Consider the following 24,711-nt stretch of genomic DNA (forward strand, 5'->3'; position numbering starts at 1 on the left):
TCTTTAGAGAAAATTTCACTGAAATTTTGTCTTTAGAGAAAATTTCACTGAAATTTTGTCTTTAGAGAAAATTTCACTGAAATTTTGTCTTTAGAGAAAATTTCACCGAAATTTTGTCTTTAGAGAAAATGTCGCAGAATTTTTGTCTTATTTCACTGAAATTTCGTCTTTAGTGAAAATTTCACTCAAATTTTGTCTTAAATGAAAATTTCACTGAAGTTTTGTCTTAAGTGAAAATTTCACTGAAATTTTGTCTTTAGAGAAAACTTCACTGAAATATTGTCTTTAAAGAAAACTTCACTGGAATTTTGTCTTTAGAGAAAATGTCGCTGAAGTTTTGTCTTATTTCACTGAAATTTCGTCTTTAGTGAAAATTTCACTCAAATTTTGTCTTAAATGAAAATTTCACTGAAATTTTGTCTTTAGTGAAAATTTCACTGAAATTTTGACTTTAGAGAAAATTTCACTGAAATTTTGCCTTTAGAGAAAATTTCACTGAAATTTTGTCTTTAGAGAAAATTTCACTGAAATTTTGTCTTTAGAGAAAATTTCACTGAAATTTTGCCTTTAGAGAAAATTTCACTGAAATTTTGCCTTTAGAGAAAATTTCACTGAAATTTTGTCTTTAGAGAAAATTTCACTGAAATTTTGTCTTTAAAGAAAATTTCACTAAAAATTTTGTCTTAGAGAAAATTTTACTGAAATTTTGTCTTTGGTGAAAATTTCACTGAAATTTTGTCTTTAGAGAAAATTTCACTGAAATTTTGTCTTTGATGAAAATTTCACTGAAATTTTTTCTTTGATGAAAATTTTACTGAAATTTTGTCTTTGGAGAAAATTTCACTTAAATTTTGTCTTTAGAGAAAATTTCACTGAAATTTTGTCTTTGGAGAAAATTTCACTGAAATTTTGTCTTTAGAGAAAATTTCACTGAAATTTTGTCTTTAGAGAAAATTTCACCGAAATTTTGTCTTTAGAGAAAATGTCGCAGAATTTTTGTCTTATTTCACTGAAATTTCGTCTTTAGAGAAAATTTCACTCAAATTTTGTCTTAAATGAAAATTTCACTGAAGTTTTGTCTTAAGTGAAAATTTCACTGAAATTTTGTCTTTAGAGAAAACTTCACTGAAATATTGTCTTTAAAGAAAACTTCACTGGAATTTTGTCTTTAGAGAAAATGTCGCTGAAGTTTTGTCTTATTTCACTGAAATTTCGTCTTTAGTGAAAATTTCACTCAAATTTTGTGTTAAATGAAAATTTCACTGAAATTTTGTCTTTAGTGAAAATTTCACTGAAATTTTGACTTTAGAGAAAATTTCACTGAAATTTTGCCTTTAGAGAAAATTTCACTGAAATTTTGTCTTTAGAGAAAATTTCACTGAAATTTTGTCTTTAGAGAAAATTTCACTGAAATTTTGCCTTTAGAGAAAATTTCACTGAAATTTTGTCTTTAGAGAAAATTTCACTGAAATTTTGTCTTTAGAGAAAATTTCACTGAAATTTTGTCTTTAAAGAAAATTTCACTAAAAATTTTGTCTTAGAGAAAATTTTACTGAAATTTTGTCTTTGGTGAAAATTTCACTGAAATTTTGTCTTTAGAGAAAATTTCACTGAAATTTTGTCTTTGATGAAAATTTCACTGAAATTTTTTCTTTGATGAAAATTTTACTGAAATTTTGTCTTTGGAGAAAATTTCACTTAAATTTTGTCTTTAGAGAAAATTTCACTGAAATTTTGTCTTTAGAGAAAATTTCACTGAAATTTTGTCTTTAGAGAAAATTTCACTGAAATTTTGCCTTTAGAGAAAATTTCACTGAAATTTTGTCTTTAGAGAAAATTTCACTGAAATTTTGTCTTTAAAGAAAATTTCACTAAAAATTTTGTCTTAGAGAAAATTTTACTGAAATTTTGTCTTTGGTGAAAATTTCACTGAAATTTTGTCTTTAGAGAAAATTTCACTGAAATTTTGTCTTTGATGAAAATTTCACTGAAATTTTTTCTTTGATGAAAATTTTGCTGAAATTTTGTCTTTGGAGAAAATTTCACTTAAATTTTGTCTTTAGAGAAAATTTCACTGAAATTTTGTCTTTAGAGAAAATTTCACTGAAATTTTGTCTTTAGAGAAAATTTCACTGAAATTTTTGTCTTGAATGAAAATTTCACTGAAATTTTGTCTTTAGTGAAAATTTGATTGAAGTGTTGTCTTTTGTCGTTCATTTACATTGTATCTTTTAAGAAAATGTCACGTAAATGTTTTTATTTTAGAGAAAATTGTGCTGAATTTCACTGAAATTTTGTTTTAAAAGGAAATTTCTTTACAGAACACAAGCTCTTTAATTTTTCATCTTTCCTCAACATCTTGCATTCGTTTGTTTTATTGTTGATCCAATTATGACAAAGTTGCTTCAATTTTATACATCAGTATAAGACTTGAAATATTGTGGATCATTGTCACAGGCTATAATAGTATCCGTCGTTGAGCCATTGCCTGTTTTTTCATAGTTTTTATATATCTGTAGAACGCATGATTTGCTTTGGTCATTCTTATCTAAAAGATTGGCGTTGAATTCGTGCAAGTCAGTGTTATATGAGCACTTAAAGGCCGTATTGATTTGATCAATTCTATAGGAAAAAGCAAAGATATTGGAAAACACTTAAAAACAGAAGATTATTTCTTTTAATTTTTAATATTTTTACCTATATTGATTTTCATCAATTTTCGAAATATTCTCTAAAACTGCACTCAAGATCTGTTGGGCCTGTTCGGATTCAATGCCATTCCCGGACGCGGGACCAATGCTTCCAAATGGACACCAATAGGAGAACTGGGTGGGGTTGTTAAAATCCACTTCAGCCATTGCCGTAGATGCGATAAGAACAACAAGCAAACAAATGAATTTAAACATTGTAGACTATCGAATAAGAAACGAAAAACAGTTAAGGATGTTTTAGGCAGAGAGTTGTAAGCACGACTACTTCTTGTTAGAATTTAGAAATTATTTATATTGGAAAGCATTCGATTTTGGCATGAAAAGCATTAGAGTTGATTGAAAGTTCAAAATTGTAGCGGAGCGTAGTTGTTCTACATGTTAACAACATGAACCCATTTAAATCATCCATTAGTTACAGGTTTAACATGTAGTTTACATCTAATACTTAAAAATGTGCTGATATGAATCGCAATATACACAAAAAATAAAAAGTTTACTAAAACTAGGAAATTTATCGTTTGATCGATTGGGATTGTAAACTAGATGTGATGGATTTATTCCTATGTTTAGATATCCATGGCAAGGATGATTCAACTTGATCTTTAACCAGATACATCTCTCATATAAAACAATCTTCCGACTCGAATTCTGTTACTTGAGTTACTTACTTACAAAATCCTTAATTGTTTTCACTACCCTCCCCTATGTTGGTTCATGTCTGATATTGTGTCTCCACCTAAGTGCCGGTATCTGTAAGACGCGGAAGCCGGGCAATGACATACAAAATGCTCCAACGTCTCATCATCTTCCTCGCATGCCCTGCACACTTGCTATGATTTGCCGCACCGATTCTACATAAGTGAACTCGTAGTCCTATGTGTCCCGTTATGATACCAATAGCTATACTGGCCTCCTTCTTACTTCTTTTGAGTAAAAGCCTCGTCTTCTCACGATCCGGATCCCCCCATAGGATTTTCGCCGCCCTTCCGACCGTTTCGCTGTTCCACAATGTTGCATGCGCATTCGCAGCCCACTTCCTTAACTCGGATTGCGTCGACCCCGAAAGGCTTCGGGCCCGGCACCCATAACGGAGTAAGGGGAAATGAAAGGGCAGACGATTTGACGGTGAAGGCCAGAGGACTGCCGTCAATAAACTTGGTAAAATCGGTTAAAAATTAAATCTTTTATGGGCTTCAGATCCTTTGTCGCGAGATCGGACGATATGACAGCTATATTTAAATATAGTCCGATCTGTACCATATTTAAATCGGATGTTGGGAGGTTAAAAACAACTCGGGTAAAAAATACAGCTTTTATGGTCTTCAGATCCCTTATCGGCAGATCGGTCTATATGGCAGCTATATCTAGATATAGTCCGATCTGGACCATATTTAGGTCGGATGTCGGGAGGCTTAAAATAACCTACTGTTTTAAATTTCAGAGTAATCGGGTAATAAATAAAGCTTTTATGGTCTTCAGACCCTTAATCGGGAGATCGGTCTATATAGCAGCTATATCCAAATATGGTCCGATTTGGCCCGTTCAAAAACTTAACCAGCGTGCATCAAAAAGACGATCTGTGCCACATTTTGAGCTCAATATCTCAATTTTTGAAGGCTGTATAATGATAACAACAGACGGACGGACAGGCGGACAAACACACGAACATCGTTAAATCGTCTTAGAATTTTACGACGATCCGAAATATATATACTATGTAGGGTCGAAAACTGAGATTTCGATGTGTTGCAAACGGAATGACTAAATGAATATGCCCCCTGTCCTAGGGTGGTGGGTATAATAGTAAATGAATGACGATCAGTCTTTCCTTTATTACTCTTTGGTAGTAGAGTACACTTTTTATCCTGAAATAGGAATAGACACAGGAGGACTTGCGGATCTTTAAAAATGTCCGATCCCAAGTGGTAGCTTTGAAATATGATTTTGAATGAAAAAAATCAATTAGTGTGGATCTGAACGAGACCCGTTGCCCTGAATATCTTGATAGCCACCTTCAAAATGCTTGACATTATAGGACCAAACAGGACTTATTTCCTGCCCGTGCCAGTAAAGGGCTCAGATAAAATAAAGCTGGCCCTGTCCAGCTAGTTTAATATATTTATCAGATCTTTTTCTTGAAGCAAAACCTTTTCAAATTCTTTCAGTGTTGGGTAGTGACCAAGAAAATGCTGCAAGTTCTCGCTTTCCATCATTTTACCCAAAAAGCATAGAAGGTTTCGATATGAATCTTGACCTTGCTGATTTTCTCCATCAGAGCGTGAGCAGCTGTCCCGCTCCGGTGGAGGTTTATCTGGTTGACCTCAATCATAGGTCCTCCATTAGATGGACTTCTTGGGAGTGGGTGATGCTCTTATCGTCTGCTCCCTGTTCTTAAGGTTTCATTGCCCCGCCTGATGTTTTAATATTAGGATTTTTGCATATCCTAGTCTCCCGAATCTTGAGAAAATGGACGTCCTGAAAGTAGGTTATGGTCTCATCTCTCATGCCTGATGTTTCAGCATTAGGATATTTATCCATCCTAGTCTTCCTAATATCGAGAAAGTCGTTGATGGTTCCATTGTTCGGTTCCTGTTTATTAGGCTGTATTGAGTCTCACGCCCATGTACTGCCTGCCGCTTATCGTATTCTTCGCATTTTGGGACCGTCGGTGATGGTCTCGTCGTCCGCCCCCTGTTTGTTAGGCGCTTTTGAGTCACCTGCCAGTGGCTGGCCTGATGTCTCAATAGGAGGACCTTTGACTATCCTAGTTTTCCCAATCTTAAAAAAAACTGCCTTTCTCCCGTAGTGCGCCATGCATTTAGTTTTAGCTAAACTTGTCACGAAGACTTGATCAATACCCACCATAAGGGAAGTTCGTACCTCCTTCTCCTCCCTGTGAAAAACCTACCATTTATCTGCGACTAAACCTTTGTTTTGCTTGCCCAAGAATCCCAACATGTGTTTCGTCGCGAATTTACTGCTCCTTCCCTTGACGAAGACCGTTGCCTTTGTGAGCTGGGGGATGTCCATCTTTCTCACCAGGTCAAGCTTTGCGCCCCGGGGAGTGTGGATAGTTCTGACCAACTTTTTAACGGTATCAATATATTCTGCTGACACAAAGCGTATCGTAAAGATGTCCCCTCTATGCTCGCAGCTCATCATTTGTATGGGTGGACCATCTTCAGAGTTCCACACATGTTCAAAAACATGCCCGTTAACCCGATCCTCCACTTGAGACCGATGATCGGGTGGAATCCTACCCGATGCACTGCCTAAGTCCGCTCATCTCTGTGGTATTTCCTTGACGCTCTGGCGTAGGAGGGCGGGCTTTCTCAGCAACCATCTCCCCCTTCTGTGATGGACATGGCGTCTTTTTTGAAGTCACAGTTTTCCATTAAGACTCAGGCGCTGTGCGCTCTTCTTTCGTTGTTGTTCCGACTTTGTCTCCCTCCACAGCACACTGTACGGAGTCTCCATTGCGGAAGGGCTGGGTTGGTTTTCCCAGAGTACTTGAAAGCGGGGGAGTATTTTTTCTTCTTCAGCATTTAAGCAGTGTTATGCTCTTCGGGAGACCTGATTCTCTTTCAAGCTTCAGTAGTAGTGCCAGGAATGAAAGTGCATCCAGCATCCTGCACCTTCACCCGATTGCGCTGCCGGTGCATACTCCTCTGCCCCCCCCCCCCCCCACCCCCAATGTTATTCAAAACAGCAAAAATGTTTGCTAAAATAGCAGTTTTAGTCTGCTGAAAATGGGAGAGCAGACATTACTGCTGTTTCAGTAAACATAGTGCTGCTGTATTAGCAAACATTTCTTACTGCTATTGATTATAAACATCTACTGAGACACACAATTACATATGTGTTCTTTTTTATTCCCTCCACCATAGAATGGGGGTACACTAATTTCGTCATTCTGTTTGTAACAGAGCTAGCCACTTGAAATTTTGCAAAACTACTTCTTATTAGTGTAGGTCGGTTGGGATTGTAAATGGGCCATATCGGTCTATGTTTTAACATAGCTGCCATATAAACCGATCTTGGGTCTTGAGCCTCTAGAGGGTGCAATTCTCATCCGATTTTACTGACATTTTGCACATAGTGTTTTGATATAACTTCCAAAAACTGTGCGAAGTATGGTCCTAATAGGTCCATAACCTGATATAGCTGCCATATAAAACGATCTTGGGTCTTGACTTCTTTAGCCTCTAGAGGGCGCAATTCTCGTCCGATTTGACTGAAATTTTGCACATAGTGATTTGATATCACTTCCAATAACTGTAAGTAGTATGGACCTAATCGGTCCATAACCTGATATAGCTCCCATAAAAACCGATCTTGGGTCTTGACTTCTTGAGCCTCTCGAGATCGCAAATCTCATCCGATTTGGCACAAATTTTGTACAACGGCTTCTCCCATGGCCTTCAACATACGTGTGCATTATGGTCAAAATCGATCTATAGCTTGATACAGCTCCCATATAAACCGAACACCCGATTTCGTTTCTTGAGCCCCGAATCGGACTATAACTTGGTATTGCTCCTCCGTCCATATTCATTATACTTTGTTTCCCTAAAAACAGATATTGCGCAAAGATCTCGACAGATGCGACCATGGTGGAGGGTATATAAGATTCGGCCCGGCCGAACTTAACACTCTGTTAATTGTATTCTTCTAACATCCCTTTCATAATTAAGCAGCAGTCATTTTCAGCAAATAACAGACTTTTCAGCAGTATGCTGAATCGCCAGGATTGGAACCCAGGCGTTCAGCTTCTTAGGCGGACATGTTAACCTCTGCGCTACGGTGTCTTTAGAAAAAATATCACTGGAGAGAAATTTCACTAAAATTTTGTGTTAAGCTAAAATTTACCGAAATGTTGCTTTTAGAGAAAGTTTCACTAAAGATTTTTCCATAAATAACTGTTACTAAATCTTGTCTTTGGAGAAAAATTTCTGGCGTGAACATTAGAAAAAAATGTTTCAGCGGTGGTTATCACATCCTAATGATGGCGACATTTGTGAGATTCTTTGTCATGTAAAGATTTCTTTCCAATGAGGTATCGCTATTAACAGGAGGCCCCCTATCGTTGAACTTAAACTTTAATAGGTCAGCACTCATAGATATGTGAGAAGTTTGACCCTGTTCCTTAATGGAATGTTCATGGGCAAATTTGAATTTGGAGAAAAAATTTCATTGAAATCTTGTATTTAGAGAAAATTTCATTGAAATTTTGTCTTTTGAGAAAATGCGAAGGAAATGTTTTTGTTTTAGAGAAAATTGTACCGAATTTCATTGGAATTTTGTCTTAAAAGGAAATTTCATTTGATAGATTGTCTTTACAGAACACAAGCTCTTTAATGTTTCGTCCTTCTTAAAACTTAAGAAAGATGGATATGACAATGTTGCTTCAATTTTAAACCTCAGTGTAAGTCTTGAAATATTGTGGATCATCGTCGCAGGCTATAACAGTAGCCGTCGTTGAGCCATTGTCTGTTTTTTCATGGTTTTTATATATCTGTACAACGCATGATTTGTTTTGGTCATTCTTATCAATAAGGTTGGCGTTGAATTCGTACAAGTCATTGTTAAAAATGCATTTAAAGGCCGTGTTGATTTTATCAATTCTAGAGGGAAAACATAATAGAAAATACTTAAAAACAAAGATTATTTTTTAATTATTAATATTTTTACCTATAACGATTTTCATCAATTTCCGAAATATTCTTTAAAGCTGCACTCAACATCTGTTGGGCCTGTTCGGATTTAATGCCATACCCGGACACGGGGCCAATGCCTGCAAATGGACTCCAATAGGTGATCTTCGTGGGGTTGTTAAAATCTACTTGAGCGCAAGCAGCTCGTATCTTCTCCTCTGATGATATTTGGGCCAACGCCGTAGATGCAATAACACCAACAAGCAAACAAATGAATTTAAAATTTTCCATTTTAGTCTATCGCCGAAAGAACGAAAAACAATTAACGATGTGTTAAGCAGAGAGTTGTGAGCACGACTACTTGTTGTTAGACATTAGAAAATATTTATATTAGGAAGCATTCAATTTTGGCATGAAGAGAATTTGAGTTTGTCAAAAGTTCAAAATTGTAGAGGAGCGTAGTTGTTCTACGTCTTAATATCACGAACCCATTTAACTCATTTATAAGTCACAGGTTAACATTATAGTTTACATCTAAAACTTAACAAGTAAAGGGGCGTTAAGTGCCCCCCACCTCGGGTATATATGTAAACCGCCTTTTGTCAAAATCCGGTGAAAAATGCATACCTTATGACCCATAGCAGCTATATCGAAATATGTTCCGATTTGGACCAAATACTAATAAATACAAGTCATTGCTCAATTGTGTATAACAAAATATTGATCTTTCTAGTAGCTTTATCTAAAAATAAACCGATCTGAACCATATACGACACGGATGCCGAAAAGCCTAACACAAGTCGTTGTGTCAAATTTTGGTTGAATCAGATATTAGTCTAGATGGCAGCTATATCCAAATCTGGACCGTTTCGAGCCAAGTTGCAGCAAAATGTCGAAGAGCCTAACACAACTCACTGTCCCAAAATTCGTCGAAATCGAACAATAAATACGCCTTTTATGGGCCCAAGACCTTAAATCGAGAGATCGGTCTATATGGCAGCTATATTCAAATCTGAACCGATCTGGGCCAATTTGAAGAAGGATGTTGAGGGGCCTAATACAACTCTCTGTCCCAAATTTCGGCGACATCGGACGTTAAATGCGCCTTTTATGGGCCAAAAATCTTAAATCGTGGGATCGGTCTATATGGCAGCTATATCCAAATCTGGGCCAACTTGAAGAAGGATGTTGAAGGGCCTAATACAACTCTCTGTCCCAGGCGAAATCCGTCTTTAATTTGGCCCGGTCGGTCCAGATTTGGATATAGCTGCCATATAAACCGATCTCTTGAATTCATGTTTTCTGTCCATAAAAGGTGCATTTATTGTCCGATGTCGCCGAATTTTGGGACAGAGAATTGTATTAGGCCCCTCAACATCCTTCTTCAAATTGGCCCAGATCGGTTCAGATTTGAATATAGCTGCCATATAGACCGATCTCTCGATTTAAGGTCTTGGGCCAAAATTTGGGACAGTTAGTTGTGTTAGGCCCTACGACATATTTCTGCAATTTGGTTCAGATCGGTCAAGATTTGGATATAGCTGCCATATAGACCGATCTCTCGATTTAAAGTTTTGGGCCCATAAACGGCGCATTTATTGTCCGATTTCGCCGAAATTTGGGACAGAGAGTTGTGTTAGGCTCTTCGACATCCTTCTTCAATTTGGTTCAGATCGGTTTAGATTTGGACATATTTTATATCATTTCATTTCATTTCAGTTTACTTCATGTTTTTTCATTTCATTTCATTTTACTTCATTTCATTTTATTTTATTTTATTTTATTTTATTTTATTTTATTTTATTTTATTTTATTTTATTTTATTTTATTTTATTTTATTTTATTTTATTTTATTTTATTTTATTTTATTTTATTTTATTTTATTTTATTTTATTTTATTTTATTTTATTTTATTTTATTTTATTTTATTTTATTTTATTTTATTTTATTTTATTTTATTTTATTTTATTTTATTTTATTTTATTTTATTTTATTTTATTTTATTTTATTTTATTTTATTTTATTTTATTTTATTTTATTTTATTTTATTTTATTTTATTTTATTTTATTTTATTTCATTTTATTTTATTTTATTTTTTTTATTTTATTTTATTTTTTTTTTTTATTTCATTTTATTTTATTTTATTATTGTATTTTATTCCCTTTTGTAACCCCTAGGGAAGTGTGTGTTCCAAAGTTTTGTTTATACATCTAACATTTATTTTTAATCCATAATTAACATAAACAATTTAAGCATGAGTTCTCTTAACTTCAGGTTCTTTGGGACAGTTAAAGGTGACTTCATAGCCTTGGAAGTTCACAATTTCAATATCACAGGTCTTGGTGTTATTTTTCTCATCAGCTATATCAGCATTGATTTTGTACATTAAACCACGTACCACTTGTTCGGAGGCTGAGTTCACTTTGACAAGCCTATATGGAAATACGATCATTAGAAAAATTTAATGCTAAGACTCTGGGCATTGAAAATTCCAGATTGCTTTCATCAAAAACTTACGTGTAATTGGGGCCCTCACCAGCAGCCAATTTGGCCAAGGAATTCTTGAGAAGATTGGTAGCCTTTTCAAAACCCTTTTCGTCTTCCAAAGGGGTGGGACATCCCAAACAAGGAGGAGAAGCCTTGACAAAAGCCAAAGTAGCCAAAAGTATAATTACAAATAGTTTCATCATTTTTCTGATTTTTCGAATTTGTATTTTTTTCTAGGCTGGTTCTTCTTTCTCCAAACTTCAGCGGCAACTGATGATTGTGCTCACTACGGGCTAGCTATTTATATAACTAGCTCAATTTCGATGATGCTGTTCTACTACATTATTTATATTTATTTTATTTAATTGGACTTTGTTGTTGCTGCTTTTATGTTTTTATTAAATACAAAGCCGGTTTGTTTTGTTTTCTTCCCTATCAGAAAGTTATTTTTGAAATTTGTTACAAACATCCATACATAGACAGACGGACAAATTTATTTATTTCTCTGAATACATTTATAATCAGAATTTATATTTGATGAAGATAGAGAAGAAAAAGGAGGGAGTATTCCTCAATGCTGTAGGCTTTATTGCATTTTATCACTTTACATTGTGGTCTCTTTTGTCCGTCTTAGAACATTCTTAAAAAAAAAATGTCTGTGATATGTGATGCATCCATTTACTGGACTCCCTAGTGCCATCTAGATGAACATCATCATTTAGGTTAGTGAGATGCATTGTATTAAGAACAGCCAACTTGTATATGATTTAAACATATAATCAGTAAAGAAGTGTTTTGAAGTACGGGCCTATAATTTTTAAGTTTCCCACAATTTGTGCCTGACAGATAAGCAGCTGTGGAGTGATAACGTCAAATAACTAAGAAACAAAATAATACATAATAGTATTTTCAAAAAGACAATGAACTAATCTTCTGACCTTTAAGAATAAAATATATGAAGATAATATAAAAAATAATACAAAAATATAATTACATGACATAAATTTAAACAAAATAAAAACGAATATAAGTAAATCAGCATTCACCATGTTCCTTGAACGAATTCTATATAAAGGATGATTTTTTAAGAGCTATAGGAATGTTTCAACCAAGTAAAAACGTGATAAGTTCGGCAGGGCCGAATCTTGGGAACCCACCACCATGGATTTTGCTAAAATATGGGAGCTATATCTGGTTATAGACCGATTTGAACCGTACTTGGTACAGTTGTTGGAAGTCATAACATAACACTTTATGCAAAATTTCAGCCAAATTGGATAAAAAATCGCAGCTTGCAAGGGCTCAAGAAGTCAAATCGGGCGATCGGTTTATATGGGAGCTATATCATGTTCTTGACGGATTTGAACTTGGCATAGTTGTTGGGAGTCATAACAAAATACCATGTGCAAAATTTCAGCCAATTTGGAAGAAAATTGAGGCTTCCAGGGGCTCAAGAAGTCAAATCGGGAGATCGGTTTATATGGGAGCTATATCAGGTTATACACAGATTTTTACCGTACTTGATACAGTTGTTGGAAGTCATAACAGAACATAGTGTTCAAAATTTCATACAAATCCGATGAAATTTGAGGCTTCCAGGGGCTCAAGAAGTCAAATCGGGATATCGGTTTATATGGGAGCTATATCAGGTTATAGACCAATATGAAACGTACTTAACACAGTTGTCAAAAGTTACAACAGTAGACTGTGTTAAAAATTTTGTACAATTTGGGTGAAAATTGAGGCTTCCAGGGGCTCAAGAAGTCAAATCGGGATATCGGTTTATATAGGAGCTATATCAGGTTATAGACCAATATGAACCGTACTTAACACAGTTGTCGAAAGTTACAACAAAATATTGTGTGCACAATTTCAGCCAATTCGGGTAAAAATTGAAGCTTCCAGGGGCTCAAGAAGTCAAATCGGGAGATCGGTTTATATGGGAGCTATATCAGGTTATACACAGATGTTTACCGTACTTGGTACAGTTGTTGGAAGTCATAACAGAACACTGTGTGCAAAAAAAAATTTCAGCCAAATCCGATGCAATTTGAGGCTTCCAGGGGCTCAAGAAGTAAAATCGGAAGATTGGTTTATATGGGAGCTATATCAGGTTATAAACGGATTTAGACCGCACTTGGCACAACTGTTGGAAGTTACAACAGAACACCATGTGTAAAATTTCAGCCAAATCGAACTAAAATTGCGGCTTCCAGTCGCTCAAGAAGTCAAATCGGGAGATCGGTTTATATGACAGCTATATCCAAATCTGAACCGATATGGCCCATTTGCAATCCCCCCGCCCTATATCAATATTAAGTATTTGTGCAAAATTTAAAGCGGCTTGATTAATATGGTCGTAGATGAATATTTCGTGGTGTTACAAGCGGAATGACTAGATTGAAATACCCTCATCCAATGGTGGTGGATTTTTTAAAAGAAAGTAAATGCATTTTAAATAAAATTTAGAATCAACTTTAATCAAATATACTTTCATTACACTTTTTTCTAAAGCAAGCTAAAAGTAACAGCTGATAACTGACAGAAGAAAGAATGCAATTACAGAGTCACAAGCTGTGAAAAAATTTGTCAACGCCGACTATATGAAAAATCCGCAATTACTTTTTGGGCAACCCAATAAAAAACAAAACATATAAAATTCCAAAAAACTTTCCATCATTTCGGCTAATATCTTACGAATAAATGCACCAATGTTCTCTTCCAATGCATGAATTGAAGCGGGCTTGTCTGTATAGACGTGAGCTTTAAAGTAGCCCCACAAAAATAGTCTAAAGGCTTTAAATTGCACGATTGCACGGTCCCGAACTTGTAATAAAATGTTCACCGAACTCTCCTCTCAATAAGTCCTTTGTTACGAGTGCCGTGTGGCATATGGCACCGTCTTGTTGAAACCACATGTCATGCAAGTCATTGCATATTGGGCAAAAAAAGTTGGATATCATCTCACAGTAGCGCTCACCATTCGCAGTTACGTTCCGATTCGCATCATCTTTAAAGAAGTACGGTCCAATGATACCACCAGCCCATAACCCGCACTAAACTGTAACTTTTTCTGGATGCATTGGTAGCTCTTGCAAAACTTCTGGTTGATCTTCACTCAAAAATCGACAATTATGTTTATTTACGTACCCATTGAGCCAAAAATTAGCTTCGTCGCTGAATACAAAGTTTTCGATAAAAAGTGGTTCTTCGGCCAACTTTCACATTCATCAAAAATTCACCGTTGCGGTAGGTCATTCGGCTTGAATTCTTGCACCAGTTGTATTTAGAAAAGCTTCACACCTAAATCCTTCCTCGAAATTTCCACGTTGTTGAGTAACAGCGGCCCAATTGCTTCGAACGGAGAAGAATCGATAATTGATGGTCATCATTAACACTGGCCGATACAGCTGCGTTATTTTCCTTAGGTCGCACTCTACGTAAGCGTGTTGGTGGATTATTGTCCAACAATGTAAATTTGGTGTGAAATTTAGTCACAAGAAACGAGCGATGAACTTTCTTAACAGAGTACGCATTATGAGAATAAAATTCAATCATTTACAAGCGTTGTTCATTTGTAAGACGATTTATGGTAAAAAAAATAGACCAAACTGAAGATGTTTGACAGTGAAACAAAACACGAAACGTACGTGAGCTGTTTAAACCAGTGTTGCAAATAGAGAATAGCTAAACAGTTTTCTTCTACAAGCTAATCTATAAACGTATCTGGATCGAATATGAAATTTGACCTTCAGGTTGTCAAAGTGTCAAATCGAGAGATGGGTTTATAAGGAAGCTATATAAGTTAATAGTACATATGAACCTCATGCCACTTGTGATAGTGAAAAGTGTTCAATACGAGGGCAGCCTTTTATATTTCGGGATTGGACAACCCTTGTGTTTCAATCTGCCAACTGACAGTTCTATCGTAAAGCTTTGCATTTTTGAGGTTATACGTACTCAGAACGTTTTGACATACGAGCGCAATTTATGGTGTTTACAGTAACTTAAAAGATTCACCTCGCCCAAAAAAATAGAATTAAATCGTGAACATTTTCGTGCGATTATTTTTTATAACTTTCGACCTGGATTAACTCAAGAACAGTGCATCGATGAACTTAAATAAGTTTTTGCCGATGAAGCTCCATCAAGGACCAGTGTTTATCGATTGTATGGGGAATTCAACCGAGGTCGTAGTTTACTCCAAAACGAATTTCGTGAAGGTCGTTCAAATTCAGTTGTTGTTCCAAAAGTCAAAAGTCAAATCGGGATATCGGTTTATATGGGAGCTATATCAGGTTATACACAGATGTTTACCGTACTTGGTACAGTTGTTGGAAGTCATAACAGAACACTGTGTGCAAAATTTCAGCCAAATCCGATGCAATTTGAGGCTTCCAGGGGCTCAAGAAGTCAAATCGGGAGATCGGTTTATATGGGTGCTATATCAGGTTATAAACGGATTTAGACCGCACTTGGCACAGCTGTTGGAAGTTACAACAGAACATTGGGGCTGTGCTCATAGACCTAGAGACGAGATATGCAATTTCGGAGGAGTACCGATATTCTCCCTCCTAGGTGCTTACTCGAAATGTGCCAACCAATGCACTCAACCAAATTTTTTTTTTATTCAAAACAGCAAAAATATTTGCTAAAACAGCAGTTTTTGCAAATATTTTGGGCTGCTGTATTAGCAAACATTTCGGTCAGTTAAATCAGCAACAAAATCTACAGTTCTAAGCACAAACATCTGTTGAAAAAAATGTTAATTTGTCCCCACCTACATATGTGCCCGTGTCTTTTAGCCGCGAAAGCCGGATAATGACAGGAAATGCTCCAACGTCTCATCATCTTCCCCACATGCCGTCACTTGCCGCACCGATTTTGCATAAGTGGGCTCGTAGTCCTATATGTTCCATTATGATGCCGAGAGCTATTCAGACCTCCTTCTAGCCTAGCCTTCTCACGATCGCCTCTTAGGATTCTCGTCGTCCTACCGATCGTTTCGCTGTTCGATTCACTAGGACTCCGTCGACCCGAAAATCTTCGGGTTAATCAAGTTTATTGACGGTATATATATAGTGGTCCGCTCCACTATTGCCCGCCATCCAAACGATGTGGATTGTCCTACCCTCATAGAAGGCGTTAATCTCCGTCTCACACTTCAAGACTGTTCGTGACCTTACCGTCCTGGTTATTATTGCCCTGATGGCCAGTTTACTGTCCGTAAAGATGTTCACACTTGATACTCACCCGGATATTCACCTGCAGGACCGTATTATGGTCGGACAGTCGAAAATAGACCACAGTCCCTGTTTTTTCAATGTAGACCCCTAGGCCTTCTCTGTCCTCTAGCTTTGATCCATATGTGTGGCATGAACATCCAGATGGCAATACTAGAGTTCCGTCAGTGACAGGTACCCGATCGAAAACTTCTTCCATTCCTTCCAGGTTTCGTATCCGCAATGGTGTAACTTGCTCCTATCTTCTATCCCATCTCATTAGAAATAGCCGCAGTGGCTGCCTCACACTTAACCTGTATGTCTATGGGTCGGATATCTAGAATAGTATTCAGTGACCTAGTGGGAGTGGTTCTCATTGCTCCGTCTATGCCAAGACAACATGTTCTCTGAACGTCTCCATCGTAGTCCACCAAACTACCGAGGCGCAAGTATTGGCCTAACCACACTCCTATAGAGCCAGTGGACTATCCTCGGATTTAGGCCCCATTTCGAACCTACAGCCTGTCTACATAGTGCCGAACATCTGTGAGCCTTCTCGGAACGCTTTTGAATGTGGCACTTCTAATTCGGTTTCCTATATTTCACCTTCTCAGATTTAGAAGTCGTTTTGATGAGGAAACGTGGTGCGTCAAATAGCCCACTTTCATCTCCCTTGTGAACAGCCGGTTTTCAGTATTCTCTTTCTATTCTATTCGGTTAACCTTAATTATACTGTACTTCCTTAAGAATCTATTCTCTTTCATAGGTCGAACCAAATAAACAAACACACAAACACACTGAGGCCATTCCCGTCCTCCTTCAGCATTTCAAGTCCCTTCAGCCTAAGCTCAAATTTGTTGGTTTTATTGCGAATAGAGAACTCATTGGTTGCATATTCAATACAGCTTCTCAACCCGTGCATCTTCTCTCTCGTGATTTCAATGCAGGCCAGTATGTGCATATTCTTGAAGTGCCTGGTACGAACCTTCTTGCGCCACCACTGCTCTCACAATGGTTGTGTACATAACGAATACAGTGGCTTTTCTTCTCCTTATTCTTCTTTCAGTTTCAAATCAACGACTTGGGTAGGTATTTCGTCCCCTTCGATAACTGCAGAGTGTCTCCCCTGGATATGGGAGAGACAAAGTGTACCTGAACCCTTTTTCTTGGCTAAGTCCTATAACCATTTCACATTAGGCCATCTCGACAGTCTCCTCAGGAATCTTTCCATCATGTTCTTGATCTTCCGATCAGTGGCATAGAGACTTTATATTTATGAACATTTTAAATGTTCTATTTTAAGAATATTTAATTAAAATCTTATGTCAACCCAAAATTTCATTCAAATTTTTGAATTAATTTTCATAATTTGATTAAAACTTTTTTCGGCGATAAGTTTTATTTAAATTATATTTATTATTTGAATATTTTTTTTCAGTCATTAAATGTAGTAATATTCTGGAATTGGATGAGTTTCGGAAAAAACAAAATAATCAATATTATCTGCTGTCAGGTCTTCAGGTTCAGGTCTTCTATATTTAAACATACATTTTAAAAACATTTCGATTCAAATAAAAACAGATGTAGTCATTTATGGATGTGTGTAAACAACTTCAGGCAATTCCCCCACAAAAAAGTTTTATCGATAGGGGAGAATAAAAATAAACCGGCTTGATGTCCAATTTAGTAACAACAAATTTTAATATTCACCAATAATACAATAGGGACATGATCGATACCCTACATGTGGGGAATTAAAGAATTAAAAAATGGAGTTAAACAAAAATTTTGTCATAGTGATGGAAAAAGACGAAGATTTCATAACACGAATTCATGAAACAAATTCATTGGTCTTTCATATCTGTTATATGAGAATTTTCGTCATGTAAACTTCTTTTGTAAAAAAACGTTCGACTTTGTTTACGATGAAAGTATAGGCTTTTTGGTGACAAATTCTTGTAAGAGTTTGTGACGAGTATAGTTTTTTCCCTGATGTAAATATTAACAAACAATGTATGTGCATTAGAAATTCCTGTTTTGTTTTCTTGTAACTGGCAGCCATTTGTCTGTTGCACTAAAGATTTTTGTCATTGGATATACCAGCCTTTTTATACCCACCACCATAGGATGGGAGTATACTAATCTAGTCATTCCGTTTGTAACACCTCGAAATATTCGTGTAAGACCACATAAAGTATATATATTTTTGATCGTCTCAATGTTCTAAGTCGATCTAGCCATGTCCGTCCGTCGGTCGAAATCACGATAGCGGTCGAACGCGTAAAGCTAGCCGCTTGAAATTTGGCACAGATATTTAATATCGATGAATTCCCAACGATACCAAATCTCCCGAAGAAGTCAACCGATCTTCCGATTTGACTTCTTAGATCCTTATAAGTGGTGTTCTGTTGCGCCTTCCAACAACTGTGCAAATAGGGTCCAAATCGGTCTATAACCTGATATAGCTCCCATGTAAACCAGTCTCTCGATCGCGACCTTGTTCGTTTCATAGCAGCTTTAATTTTTACTAGTTTGATAGAAGTTTCGTATGTATTGGGTTGCCCAAAAAGTAATTGCGGATTTTTTAAAAGAAAGTAAATGCATTTTTAATAAAACTTAGAATGAAATTTAATCAAATATACTTTTTTTACACTTTTTTTCTAAAGCAAGCTAAAAGTAACAGCTGAAAACTGACAGAAGAAAGAATGCAATTACAGAGTCACAAGCAGTGAAAAAATTTGTCAACGCCGACTATATGAAAAATCCGCAATTACTTTTTGGGCAACCCAATAGATTGAAATTATGCCCTTCAACAAAATTTATTTTGTACACATTTTTAGCAGAATCCATGGTGGTGGGTTCCCATGATTCGGCCCGGCCAAACTTAGCATGCTCCTGCTTGTTGTACCTAAGGCGAAACTAAAAAAATTGTCACTTTCCGAGTTTACCATCCGCACTAGACCGAGGTGCTCAACATACTGACTGCTAGAGCTGGCATATCCATATGTTTCCTATCGATACTATTGGAAAAGTTAATTATTTTGCAAAATTTAACTAAAATAAGCGATCCAGCACTGAATGTATCCTATAGGATACATTGCGCCTATAGAGGGCGCAATTTTCATCCGATTGAGTTAAAATTTTGTACAATGATTTCGCTTATTACTTCCAACTGACTTTGTTTAATTTGGTTTTATTCGGTCTGTGCATTGATATTGATTCTATATAAATCGATCTCCTGACTTTTACTTCTCATTTTCGTTTGATTTATAGGTGATGGGTAATTCCCGATAGTATCGATACTATCGATATTTATTATTAAAAATATGTTGCAACTATCGATAGTCTGCCAGCTCTACTGACTGCTCTTTGCCCAGTCAAAAGAAAAGGAAAATATATTTTGTGTGAGAATGCGTTTACACTAGTGACTAACACATAATTTCAATTACGTGCAAACCCATGTGTTTGCTTGGGATTATTTTCTTATATATGTACACATTAGTGTGCACTGGTCTATAGTCACAAATACTCACCCTCTCTCTATTAGAAGAGACACAAGAGTATAATTATTGGTGCTGTAAATGGACCATCATCGGAAATCTTTAGGTGGGGTTTAGTATTTTTGTTTGCAATAGCCATCTTCAAACTTAACCAGCCTATACACAAGTTCCTATCATATTACATCATTTGTATAAACTAAAAGACGATTCCAGAACCATCGACAGACAGACAAGTCCTATTGGTGTTTAATGCAAGAACCTGCCGTGTTGGCTTAATTATGCAGGGCTCTTAACCCCGGTTGAATACAATGCGTCTACCAACGTCCCCACACATAGCCTAGGCTATGCATGGATATGTTCATGTTGTTTGGACGTGTTCTCCCCCTTGGTTAGGAGTCGAGCACTATCTTAATCTGCTTCCGATTTATGGGTCACGGTAACTCCACATTGGATCCAAACCACAGCTACCACGTTACTCCCCACTGGGGCCTCACCATAGTCGGGCTGGGATCAAAATCCCAGGGGCTCCCGACTCCCGTGGTACAAGATTATGGACTCGGGTCAGTCCTCGTAGCCGAAGCTACTACCAGTTGAACCCCAAACGGTTCCGGATTGGTCACCTGAAAGGAAAACAGCCAAAGCCATTTCGCTGGCCCCAACCACACAACCCCTTCTGTCACTAACGTAACTGCGCCACAGACCAATCTCCTGACATCCCACCTCAACCAACTTCGCGAGCACGCTACGCCATAAAAGGTTGGCAAATGCTCCCTTGATATCGCAATCCTGGACATACAACCAGGCATCAACAGTACTTCTACCCACGACAAACCCGAACTGAAATGTACCCTCGCTGTTGCTCTCCTTAAGCTTGTCCACCATTCGCTCGTTCCAAAACCTTGCCAAGTACTGGAAGCAAGCTAATGCTACATTAGGACCTCGGATAACTCTTCACACGTTCTGGCGACTTAAGCAAAACAACAACTCGGGCTCATTTCCACACACGCGGGAAGTACCCTTTCTCTACACACTTACTCAAAACAGCCAATTAGTACTCAAGCATCGCCCGCCATATGCTTTTATACATTTGGCCAGTCATACCATCCATACCTGAAGACTTCTTGCCCCTGATCCGACGAATACTACTTTCTACTTCATAACCCTCCAGATCCGGACACACAAACATCTCCTCACTGGAAGCCTGCTCGAGTGGCTCAGAGTCCGGAAAGAATGCTCCCATTAACTCCCAAGCACAGTCCCCCACGATGATAGCACAGTGCTACCAACCTGGAGCCCCCCTAAAGTCAATCTGCCTACTAAAATCACCACCACGCCGGCAAACGTGGTACAAAAGACCCCAGGGATCATCCCTATTGTCACGTACAAAGCTCCTCCAGTCCTCCTCTTTCGTCCTAGCAAGCATGGCTTTGTACGTCCTAAGGTCACGCAAATACGCCTCACGACGAAAAGGCAAATAAATCATCAACATCAGATTCAGCTCCCGACTTCACCATCGGACCTTTCTTGGCCTCGCAAAACTGCGTCTGCCAAGGAATGCATCAGGTCACACAAATACGCCTCACGACGAAAAGGCAAATAAATCATCAACATCAGATTCAGTTCCTGACTTAACCATCGGACCTTACTTGGCCTCGCAAAACTGCGTCTGCCAAGGAGTGCATCATTAAGCGCACTCATCCGTCGTTCCATCAAACGACCTGATCGTCCACCGTCGGTCTACTAAATTCCTCTATTGGCATAGATGCCAATGCCGCTCTCACACTGTCCGCTTATAACGTCCAGTCAATGTCCCGAACTCGCCAACCCGGAGCTCACTTAATAACCTTCGTATGTCCTTCGCGGTCCGTGATCTCAATAAGATTATGATCGCTGACACCCCATCCGTCACACACCCTCCACCTAGACTCAAACGTCGTCATTGCCGCCCCATTTGCAGCCGTCACTTCTATGTCACTCACACCAGATGGATTATCAAAAGTATACATCTCACTAGGCTCATTCAAAACGCTGATATCCACCTCGATCATCCAATTTCCAAGCAACTTTCACCTATCGCGGCTTTCAGGCTCCCAGTATTCCTGGGAAATTTAGAAAACCACATAGTGGACGTTGCGTTCGCATCCAGGCACAGGATGAGCGGAGAACTACCCACGATGTGTTGCACCATATCCATGTAAACCAAATAGGGCTCCATCTCAGCGCGAAATCTACAGTAGATGCTAGCCAGCAACATCTTCCCACAACTCCCCTCCACACCCACACAAACACCATATGGGCCCTAGCTAACCATCAGTCATTCACCATAATAGCAGAGTCAGCCACACTGTCAGTATAGACCCGCTTACCTCCCTGCAGACCCTTAACACGTCCATCCACACTGTAAGGCTCCTAAACCAGGGCAACCGAAGCGCCCAAATCGCACATCGCTTGACCCAACTCATACATCACCACCTTCGAGCGCTGGCAACTAAGCTGTAAGAGCTTTGAAAGCCATCTTAATTTCTAGCCAAAAGACAGACAAGTCCTAATGGTGTTTAATGCAGGCACCTGTCGCGTTGGCCTAATCCTGCAGGGCTCTTAACCCCGGGTGAATATAATGCGTTCACCAACGCACCCACACACAGCCTAAGCTATGCATGGGTACCAATTCGAGTTCACGTTGTCTGGATGTGTTCTCCCCCTTGGTTAGGGGCGGAGCACTATTTAAAACTCCTTCCGATCTATGGGTCACGGCACCCGGTGGCAATGCAACTTCACATCGAGCTTGCGCTTTACCCGCGATTTGGGTCCAAACTACAGCCACCACGTTACTCCCCACTGGGGCCTCACCATAGTCGGGCTGGAATCGAAATCCCAGGGGCCCCCGACTCCCGTGTTACCTGATTAAGGACTCCGGTCAGACCTCGTAGACGAAGCTACTACCAGTTGAACTCCAAACGGTTCCGAACTGGTCACCTGAAAGGAAAACGGCCAAAGCCATTTAACCAAACCGCCCCCCCCCCCCCACACCAAAACCCCCACCACCACCAAGATCAAAACATGGTCACCAACAAAACGGACTAAATCCCAATACGGACGTAAAAACGGACAAAATACCCAAACACGGACGAGAACCCTATACGGACCAAAGCAGCCAATTCCCAATACGGACATGACATACAAAACGGACGGAAAAAGAACAGACACATTCCCACTACGAACAAAAACGGGCGAGCACACAAAAAGCGGACAAACAGCCGAGAGGCAGATAGGTGTTTAAAGTATTAATCGAACTCACCAATAATTCCCGAGGGCTAAGCTCTACCATCTATGAAAATTTCATGAAAATCAGTTCTGCCGTTTTGAGTCTATTCGTTATACCAATCACACAACTATTTCCCCTTCTAATTTAGAATACACTGCCTCACTGTGTAGGGCACAAAATAAAATAGAATATAAAACATTTATTGTCCAGACATTAGCATAGCTCCATACCATATAAATAGCCCTGTAGTCGCTGTTAACAACCATTAGTTGTCACTAGACTGGAGGAGAAGGAAACAAACTTTTCAAAAATACATCCAAATATCAATCTTCAAAAAATGCTGAAACTCTTTGTCATTGTACTCTTGGCCACATTGGCTGTTGTTCGCGCCGATGAGGAGAAATTCTGTGCTGGATGTCCAAGTGACTTGAAAGCGGAAGATGCCGCTGCTGAACTGAACAAATCTTTAGCTAAATTGGCCGCTGGTGATGGACCCCACTACAAGTAAGGAATATGACGGGGCATGGGATTTATTTGACTTTTTCTAACTTTTTGTGTTCATCTAGATTGGGTAAAATCCATACTGCCTCCAAACAAGTGGTTCGTGGTCTATTGTATAGAATCAATGCTGATTTGATTGATGAGAATGATAAGACCAAAACCTGTGATATCAAAATGGTTTTCTACCAAGGCGTCGAGGTTACCTTCAATTGTCCCGGTGAAGATGAGGTAAAGAAAACTCATGACTAAGTGTGGTGATTAGATTGCGATCAACGACATGAAAAAGCAAAAAAAAAAAAAAAAAACAATAAACAAAAATACTTTCAAAAACTCAAGAATTTTACCTTTTATATAAAAATGTCTTCATAAAGTTTATGTTTTTATGGGTTATATTGTCTTGCATTGAAGATGCCTATGTGAATAATAGTAGCATAACTACTGTAGTTGCAATCAATTGCATGACATGGCCAAGAGAAGGAGAGATACGTTTGAAAGATCATCCAGAACGGAGTAAACCGGCTCTGCAGCATGGAAACCCTGTTTCCTTATAGAATTGAAAATGAACAAAGCAAGTGCGTGATTATTTCTTCCTTGTTCCCACCAGTGTAGCTTCTAAAGTAACCACTATGACTTTTGTCGCAGTGCTTATTGACCTCCTTTGTTTCCTTGTTCTCCTTCATCCCAGACTGTACTGGCATCCCGTCTGTACACTTGCAGACCTGTAATTGAACAAAGCAAGTGCTGGGAGGTCACCAACTGCCTATGACGCTGAAAGCCTGGGTTCGAATCCTGGCGAGACCATCAGAAAACATTTTCAGCGGTGGTTTAACCCTTCTAATTCTGGAAACATTTGTGAGGTACTATGCCATGTAAAATATCTCTCCAAAGATGTGTCGCACTGCATCCAGGCACAGGATGAGCGGAGAGCTACCTGCGAGGCGTAGCACCGTATCCATGTATACCAAGTACGGCTGCATCTCAGAGCGAAATATACAGTAGATGCTAGCCAGCAACATTTTCCCACACCCCCAGTCCACACCCACACAAACACCGTATGGGCCCTGGCTTAACACCGTACATTCCACGTCCCGGTCATTCACCACAATAGTAGAGTCACGCACACTGTTAGTATAGACCCGCATACCCACGCCGTTCGGACTCGGCTATAAAAAGAAGGCCCCTTATCATTGAGCTTAATCTAGAATCGGACTGCACAACCCCCCCCCCCCCCCCCCCCCCTGTTTCTTAGTGGAAATTTGTAAATTTGCAAGTGCTTGGTTGTCTCTAGCTTGTCCTAATCCTGGTAACCATTATGACTTCTGTCGTAGTGCTCAGTGATCTCTTATCGAGCAATTATCAGCAATTCCTTT

General features: G+C 38.3%; 5 protein-coding genes across 5 annotated transcripts in view; 2 read left to right on the forward strand and 3 right to left on the reverse strand.

Annotated features, from left to right (window-relative positions):
• LOC106091784 (uncharacterized) overlaps positions 1-24,711 on the forward strand; it is a 90,879-nt gene that overhangs the window by 8,317 nt on the left and 57,851 nt on the right. The window lies entirely within an intron of this gene.
• Positions 2,333-3,061, reverse strand: LOC106094493 (uncharacterized). Its single transcript, XM_013261719.2, has 2 exons — positions 2,698-3,061; positions 2,333-2,622 (listed from the first exon to the last, which is right to left on the reverse strand). The coding sequence occupies exons 1-2, from the start codon at positions 2,904-2,906 to the stop codon at positions 2,412-2,414; spliced, it is 420 nt and encodes a 139-aa protein (XP_013117173.1). The 5' UTR covers positions 2,907-3,061; the 3' UTR covers positions 2,333-2,411.
• On the reverse strand, positions 8,042-8,725 carry LOC106094490 (uncharacterized). Its single transcript, XM_013261716.2, has 2 exons — positions 8,403-8,725; positions 8,042-8,335 (listed from the first exon to the last, which is right to left on the reverse strand). The coding sequence occupies exons 1-2, from the start codon at positions 8,654-8,656 to the stop codon at positions 8,125-8,127; spliced, it is 465 nt and encodes a 154-aa protein (XP_013117170.1). The 5' UTR covers positions 8,657-8,725; the 3' UTR covers positions 8,042-8,124.
• Positions 10,563-11,161, reverse strand: LOC106094492 (sarcocystatin-A-like). Its single transcript, XM_013261718.2, has 2 exons — positions 10,884-11,161; positions 10,563-10,798 (listed from the first exon to the last, which is right to left on the reverse strand). Exons 1-2 carry the CDS (start codon positions 11,054-11,056, stop codon positions 10,615-10,617), a joined length of 357 nt encoding a protein of 118 aa, XP_013117172.1. The 5' UTR covers positions 11,057-11,161; the 3' UTR covers positions 10,563-10,614.
• Positions 23,122-23,634, forward strand: LOC106094491 (sarcocystatin-A). Its single transcript, XM_013261717.2, has 2 exons — positions 23,122-23,344; positions 23,407-23,634. The coding sequence occupies exons 1-2, from the start codon at positions 23,178-23,180 to the stop codon at positions 23,588-23,590; spliced, it is 351 nt and encodes a 116-aa protein (XP_013117171.2). The 5' UTR covers positions 23,122-23,177; the 3' UTR covers positions 23,591-23,634.

Source organism: Stomoxys calcitrans, chromosome 2 (assembly GCF_963082655.1).
Source record: "Stomoxys calcitrans chromosome 2, idStoCalc2.1, whole genome shotgun sequence".
NCBI classification, from domain to species: domain Eukaryota; kingdom Metazoa; phylum Arthropoda; class Insecta; order Diptera; family Muscidae; genus Stomoxys; species Stomoxys calcitrans.